The sequence below is a fragment of the Sinohyriopsis cumingii genome, chromosome 16, assembly GCF_028554795.1.
Source record: "Sinohyriopsis cumingii isolate HCF-2022 chromosome 16, ASM2855479v2, whole genome shotgun sequence".
NCBI classification, from domain to species: domain Eukaryota; kingdom Metazoa; phylum Mollusca; class Bivalvia; order Unionida; family Unionidae; genus Sinohyriopsis; species Sinohyriopsis cumingii.
Window position 1 is genome coordinate 65,019,110 of NC_142976.1, and position 8,675 is coordinate 65,027,784.

The following is an 8,675-nucleotide window of genomic DNA, read 5'->3' on the forward strand; positions in this document are numbered from 1 at the left end:
ACTTACTATTTTCGCTACGACAACTGTTTTCTGCATCATAATATTCACCATCGTTATCGTCCAATAACGACAATGATGATACTGCCCCTACCATTTATTATTATTATTATTATTATTATTATTAGTAGTAGTAGTAGTAGTAGCAGTAGTATTGTTGTCGTTATTATTATTATTATTATTATTATTATTATTATTATCATTATTATTATTATTTCTTGCTGCAACAGGATAAACAAGACAAACGATCATGATCATAAAATTGTTTTGATATTTAAGGCATGCATATTTTATTCGTATTTCACTCATGAATTATTCGCATGCACGAGCAGCATTGTATTACGTATTCTTGCTAAGATTGTTCATTGTCAATCGTTGGTTTGAAGAAAAATATCGTTATGCAACAGAGACTTGCGTATGTTTTCGCTCTTAAACTGTTTCGGCATACAACTGACTTAAAAATAATTACATACGTATAGACTGCATGCAATACGGGGGCAATAATTTACTATCGACCTTGTTTTGTCTACTGAAATAAGAAATAGCTGCGGGCGTGACGAAACCTATCTCGCATCTCCAGTTCTTCCGGGTTTACAGACGACACCTTTGTGATTTGTCAGCTGTCAAGGGCGTCACGTCATTATACTACTATGGAGCTGCACCTACAAGCACGTGTTGTTATGCTTCTGAGATTGCGGTCGTATAAAGGCCACAGAACAGGCTGGAGAAGTTATAAACTCCTATAATTTGTTTGCGAGTCATATCAAAATTGCATCCATCCATTCACTATGTTGCGTTCAACAAGACTGAAGGTATTTCTTTTTGTAAACTTGCTTGGTTTGGCGGACTTTGCTCCGACAGATTCCACTGCATGGCTTTCCATGTGTAACAGGAAAATCAAACCTGGAAATGACAATTCGTATGCAATATTCCACTGCAACGTTACACAAGGTGGAAATATGCTTTTCAGTGATATCCGTAACTGGGCTAGTATTCATAGTAAAGGAATATTTGGCGTATCCATACTCTGCGAGATCGGTGGGAGAGTCTCGCTTCCTTGGCCGTTCAAAGCAAATAATCTGGTTTCATTGGAGGTACGGGGGTGTGCATTAGACGACTTTTTATCAGAAATGACATACTCTAACATAACTCAGATTCCCGATCACCTACGTATTTTGGTCATTTCTGATGTGTCCATTCATGTGGGCGTTCGTGACCTGCACGACACTGTCCATAACATTGACAACATCACGAGGGATGCTGATTGTGGACAGTTGACATTACATAGGATGATATTTCGAAATATTCACTTTAATAGAAAGAACACAGAGAGTGACCTTGATATTGATATCAATGGACATAACGGTACATACGAATCAGACTTCGTGGCCGCTGATTCTTTGGTCCACCACTGTTCATACAACGATTTGACATCCCTGGATGAATCTGGGAGCCGGAGTATGGGCAAGTATCACTTACGTCTTCTTACGGAAAACTCAATGTTTCCGCGTCTGGAAGAATACATTTTGCGTAATAACAACTTTAGCCACGTTCCACACAAGCTTCAAACATGGACACACAATTTTCCTAATCTGAGATTACTTGATCTATCCGAAAATGAACTTGTGGCCTTCGAGTTTGACCTTGTCGCTGTTACGCAGGGGCCATTTAATACAAAATACAGATTGATTGACTTGAGGAAAAATAAAATTGGTTCTGTTTCTATCGAGGGAGCGATGCACCTTCAAAGGATTGGCGATATAATTGTGGATCTGCGGGAAAACCCCTTGTACTGCAATTGCAGACTCGCTGATTTCCGTCGATATTTGCAGGAAATGTACGAAAAATACCAGGACGAGCATACCAGACATTTGTTATCAGATATCAAGTGCAGCCTACCATTCAATCTACGCAATTCGAGTGTCTTGGATTCCAGTCTCGATCATTTCTTTAACTGCTGATCTGTCTCCAGGGGGACCGAGATTCCATCTCCCAAGCTCGGTTGGCAGTTTTAGTGGCCGTTGCTTATATCCCTCACAACCTGCAGAAACCTCATTTGGTCACCTGCAGCTGTGTGCATCGAGCCTGACCATTCTTTCATCATGAAATCTGGAACAAAACTAGGTGTGAATTACGAGTTGAAAGTAGCAAAACTTCTTTGCTATTGATTGGAAATAGTCGTCGTGGCATTGCTTACTTCCCTGAGACACAAGTGCTGTATTGAGAAAATCATGGTTTGTTCGTAATTGAACATTTTCATTAAAATGAAACGATAGTATGTACAGGGTGAGAGACGACTGTTTTAATGTTGTAAATACATGTTGTATATCGTTATGTTGGACAGGCATATAAAGGGTTAATTGTCTAACATCTGAGGACTTGCATTATCCATACGATGTGAGTCAATATTCGTTTCTTCGATGCTGCTAGCCTAATTCACCTCATTCTGTCTGTCTGTTTGTCTGTTTTTGTGTGTAAAGATAGTCCCAATTGGTCTATTGGAGTGCATAAGAAACACAGTTTTCAAATAAAATTCGTATTACACATACTCAAAGTGTAAAAATCTAGCGTGATAAAAACTTTAAACAAAATAATTATATCTATGATATTATTGGTTTTTCTGTTGTATGTATGTATGTACACACACACACATACGCATATATATATATATATATATATATATATATATATATATATATATATATATATATATATATATATATATATATATGATACCATTTTAAACAGTAACATAAATTATTTTAAATGAAACTTATCTGTAATGCAAACAAAATCATCTTAAGTTATTATTTCAGAGATTGCTACAAAAAATGTCATATTACAAGGAACGATAATTTGTACCTCTGGATCCTTTTCTTTCGTCACAAAATGTTTTATATTATCTTATTTTATATTGTTTTGTTTGTTTATTATTTGTTGTGAAAACTGCAAGTGAAGTTTGCCTACGCGTTGCATAGACATGGTGTGTATACTACTTGTGCTAGATATTTGGAAGCGAACGATAAGCAATCCATTTGTTAAAACTTTAATTTCAATATCATAACCAAAACAGACGGAATCGGCACGCATATTTAAGTATGATTTTTCTTTCATCATATTTATCCAAATAATAATAATAACAGTTATAATAGTAATAATATAATTATTATTATTATAACAACCAACTACAATAATAATAATAATAATAATAATAATATTATTATTATTATTATTATCACCAACTTTAGTTGTAGAAGCACTTGATCATAAAACAACACTAATATATGTAACTGATATTAAATCACATTTCCTGTACCCTCTGTACTCAAATCATGCATATTTGTTCAGAAAATACTTTCGTATTTTTGTTGCATGACATGTTAACATTGTTGAGTTGTAGATTATATATTAATCGTGTGTGTGTGTGTCTTAAACATTTAAAATACCCAGCCCGGACCCATGCATGAAATAATGACAGTGTATAGGCTCATCATAGAAATCTTTTCTAACACATTCATAAAGTAAGTCCTTATTATTTCATTGTCTTAATTTTTTCTTAATTTTCTGGCGTTTTTTCATTATTTCATTTCAAGAGCTGCGTAATGGGATTCACAATGACATGACCTTATTTGGTATAATATGGCATCACTAGGAAGTGATCAACTAAGTAGAGATCAACATGTTTGTATTCCTTATTATGGTCAGAATTCCAAATACAGAACTTTCATTTATTTTGTAATGTCGTCTTCGATGATTTATGCCAATGAAATGATTTTAAACCAGTTGTTCTAGTGATTTTTATGCATAATATTCCATATAAAATTTAAGACGTGATCCTTTCCGTATTCCTTGTAGAAGGAAATACGTGTGGAATAACTGAAAACATTGACGAACGTTGAATGACTGAGAACGTTCACGAACGTTGAGCGACTAAAAACCTTGACGAACGTTGAGTAACTGAAAACCTTGACGAACGTTGAGTGACTGAGAACGTTGACGAAGGTTGAGTGACCGAGAACGTTGACGAAGGTTGAGTGACCGAGAACGTTGACGAAGGTTGAGTGACCGAGAACGTTGACGAAGGCTGAGTGACCGAGAACGTTGAGTGTGATTAGGCATTTTCTCAGTGTGCAACAGTTTAGTGATACTCAAGTTTTCAAATGGATGGTGACCTTGAATATTATTAAAAAATTTGTTGTATCGGCAAAGTTATAAGGTGGGTTTGACGCAATATGTCAGTCAAAAGAAAAGTCAAAATTAAACACGAACACTAAAGTCACACACTGTTGCACATATAATGTGGTTTGGTCGATCCAGGTCTGCCGTGCAAAGAAACCATAAACGCGGATGAGTGCGGATGAGGGAGTTGGAGGGTGTGACAGGGACATGCACATTCAAAAATGATAAATAACAATGGTAGACATTAGGCATTATTTTCCTCGCGTATTGTTCCAGCATTAGCATGAACCAGTTATCTTGCACCTGCAATTTACCTTAAAGGCCGAGATTGGCGACCGACAAGTAGTGAAACGTCGGCAGTTAGATCTCTTATTTGATATTGTCATCGATATGTGTCACGTCGTTACAATATTAATGTAGTGAGGTGTAAAATGTCTGTGGTTACATTAGTCGGTCATGCCGGGTCTGGTATTTGTACGCTAATATATCAATACACTCGATTAATTGTTGTTTATCGGTCATCGTGTGAACAGCTGACCAGGTGTATTGCAAACCATATGTAAATCGCCATGACATTTCCCAGGTTTCGACTGTCTGTCAATTTTTAATATAAGAACATCATATGTGAATATTTTCATATTTTCCCAGATTGTAATAGCCCCCCCCCCCTCCAATCGTGCCGTCGTTTGACGAATGCTTCATTTTCACTTCTTTAAGCAACGAAGGCTGCAAGATGGTTATCTACAGATCTGTGAGTAAACTCACTACTGGGATCACCACTCACATTTTACCAAGGGACCCTTAATACCTCTGATGGTAGGGCATTTGTCTCGTATCAGTCCGGATCAGCTTCCTTTGTTTGTCCTTGGAAATGGCACTTAGCCCCCATTTCTATGGCATCTCTAAGCAAATAGTGTTAAAAGTACCGTTAAAACAAAAATAAATAAAAATAAAACACACTTTTACAAGTATTACACAGTCAGAGAAATATAATTCTCGTTCTTAAAAGAAAAACAACGGGCAAAAAGGTCGAAATGGTGCCAAAAAAAAGAGGCACCTGTTCTAATTAATAACTTAGTTTTAAATACTTTCTCCACCCCAACCCACTTAAAATAATACATAAATATAAAAGTATGTAGGTTATTCAGAAATGGAAAGAAATTGTAATATAACAGTGAAATAGTCGATTATGGGAAGATCTGAACTTTTTGATTTTTTGTGTTAATGTACATCGTAACATCGCCTTAAAGTCAGTATAGTTCTTTTTATACAGCCAGCCTACACTACAGTACCAAGCGACACAGTACGCACACACGTGACCGGGTCTGTCAAAAGCTTCAGGACAATTGAAATACCTGAGATATTTTTTACTCGTTACATTACTAAAATTATGTCGTAATTAAAAGTTATGTTTAGCTTCAGCGTGGGAGGCGGAATTCAGATGAATTTTTTTTAAATGTAAACTATCAACATTCTCCTAATAGACATTATTTAAGAGAGACATATTTCCTGAATAATTAGCCATACAGAGCACGGGAAGACGACTTTTCCTTCATAATTTCATAGAAGATATAGCTTTCCTGGACGTAAATGACAAATATGACACATTTATTGGTTGCGATGTCAACATGCCGTTTCGAAAACGAAAACAATTACGAAGTGTAAATTTTTAATTTTTTTCCGGTAAAATTTTGAGAGGAAACGGTAAAGTGTTGAAAGCTTAATCGTGTAAAGGAACATAGTGTATAATTTAACAGAAGAGTATAAAACATTACGCATTTGTTATACTCGCTTAATATTGCTCAGAACCGATGTGACAGTTGATACATGTGATATGTTGAGACAGACGATGCAGACTCCTGTCGGGAACGAGTCCACTGTGGCTAAACATTCAGGGAGGGGAATGTTTGGGCCTTTCAGGTCCGAGAAACGCTAGCTGTACTGTAATTATGTTTATACATTTTGAATTTTACATTTTGGGGGTTATGGATTATAATGATTTATTTCAGCCCTCCCTTCATCTCCCAGCAGTTTGATTATTTCTCATTTATTCCACCCTAGGTGTTTCCACTGACAACAAAGCTCCCTATCCAAAGTACCCAATCTGAATATCTTCAGCATTTATTCTAAAGTTGAGAAAAATCTTGGCTAAAATTCGCCGCCATTGGGAACTATATTCGAAACTAGGTTACGTTAGAGTACTGAATATTGGTAACGAAGAAGCGAGGGGCTGACCTGAATACGCGCTACTCTAGGGAGAGACAAATACACGAGAGATATAGACATATATAACATACAACACATAAATATATATTGATACTGTAGGGCAAATGAGATCATATAATAAAAAACACACTGGGAACGCAGAGGGACAAAGAGAATTTAACATGGGGAAATTAACATGGGTGGGACTATAGCGGGGCAAGGGAAAGTTTAACATAAGTTGGGACTGTCTAGGGACAATGGGGTGAATTGTGTTGGGCCTGTCTAGGGACAAGGTTGGTAGAGGGCCAAACACAACAGAAACTGAGACAGACATATACTAATAAAAGCCCGAGATTTATATATAAATCATTACATAGACCTGAAATTATGTTGGCGGTGTTGATAGGTTTGCATAATTTTAGTGATGGTATACATAGCTATAATCGAGGAGAGGACAAACGCCAAAATGCATGTGACTAAAAGTAAAGCTAAAATGACAACATTGTCCCAGAATTTAAAGAAGACTAAATATTTCCCCGAACATTAGATTACATTGGTTTAGACTAAAATGGATAAACCTAGTAATTATTTATAGTCTCAACTTGTGTGACGATCGTGAATAAACACCCATGTATCTATTTATAGCTCCAACCTGTTGAAATTCCTACGAAATACCCCACTATCTATGTATAGCTACAACTTGTGGGAAATTCCTTTGGAAAAACCCACAATCTATTTCTAGCCTCAACATGTGCGATGTTTCTGTTTAAAAAAACAAACAAACTAGTATCTATTTATAGCTACAACCTGTGGAAAAACCCAAGTCTATATTTATAGTCTCAAAATTTCTAGAATCAATGACGTCACTGTACTGAACACAAGGGGAATAATGACAACAATGTTGCGTGTGGTTGACGTGAATACGCGCTACTGTAGGTAGGTAGGTAGATAGTTGAAATGTATTTGATAGGGATAAATATAGTTTTATAAACACAAGCAAAGACCAATACATACACACACAAAAATATGCGCGCACACATACACACAAACGCACACACTTACACACACACACCACAAAGGGAAGAAGAAAAAATAAACAACAAAGCGAAATATACTATCCAAATTGAATGGATTGGAAAATAAATTCGATATATACAATACAAATTCCCCAATATTTACAATAACAAACCCATTATCAACTGTGCACACAACGTACTTGCATGCATACAAACACAATTTATACTATCCACACAACATACGTGCACGCATACAAACCCAATATCTACTATCCACACAAATGTACGCGAAAGCATACAAACACACACTCTACTATCCACACAAACGTACGCGCATAAATAAAACACACGAATACACACACAAACTTACTTACGTGAACTCATGCAAACACAAACACACACATGTATCATTAAAGGAGTTAGTGCTTATAGTCAAACTACTCCATACTGACACAAATTGGCAACTTGAATAGTCTCTTTTCTAGAGTACTGGTTAGCCCTGAGAAGGGCTGGTGGGGGGGGGGGTTGAACGTCAGATGCACCGGTTAATGGTGACATATCCAAGGCCGGGCACCACAGATATAACTGCGGCTCCAATCTTGCTCCCAATTCCCAGTTGTTCTTGGGAGCGCAGAGGCAGCTTAATTAAATGTAGCGTGCAAGAAAATGGTATTCGTCTATGAAATGTAGATGTAAACGTTGTACATGAAGTGATTTTTCTATCCTAAGATACGAATGGTCATTTTTAAAAATACTTTTCTAGGACCAAGAAGTTGGTATTTAAAACAAATATAGAATATATATGAATGAGATATTTAGGCTTTTTGGTCATTGCCCGGTTAGCTTCCTTGGAATTAACATGCACTGGATTGGAGTGAAAGTTTCATTACGTGATAGAACTGTAATTAGTGATATCAAAAGCTTATCAATGGAAATACAAGATCATATCTACAAGTTTCATTACAAGTCAAGGAGAGAGGAGAAGTCTAAGCTAGTGAATAAAGATAATCTTGGCAAAGAGTTGCGTAGGAGAAAGGTAGATCAAGTGAACAAATATATTGGATTCATATTTGCTAGAACGTTTTTGGGGAGCCTGTACTTGTTAACAACAGATCTGACAGCTCAACAACATCATGATATTCTCCAGGTATTCTATTGAATTTACTGGAGAAGTCTGTATATATATATATATATATATATATATATATATATATATATATATATATATATATATATATATATATATATATATAAAATGTTCTTTGAAGATTTACTTCA

The 8,675-nt window shown here is 36.0% G+C and overlaps 1 protein-coding gene across 1 annotated transcript; it reads left to right on the forward strand.

The window, feature by feature from the left end:
- Positions 1-652: 652 nt before the first annotated feature.
- On the forward strand, positions 653-3,779 carry LOC149780600 (uncharacterized). Its single transcript, XM_089937720.1, has one exon. The coding sequence runs from the start codon at positions 786-788 to the stop codon at positions 1,956-1,958; it is 1,173 nt and encodes a 390-aa protein (XP_089793846.1). The 5' UTR covers positions 653-785; the 3' UTR covers positions 1,959-3,779.
- Positions 3,780-8,675: the final 4,896 nt, after the last annotated feature.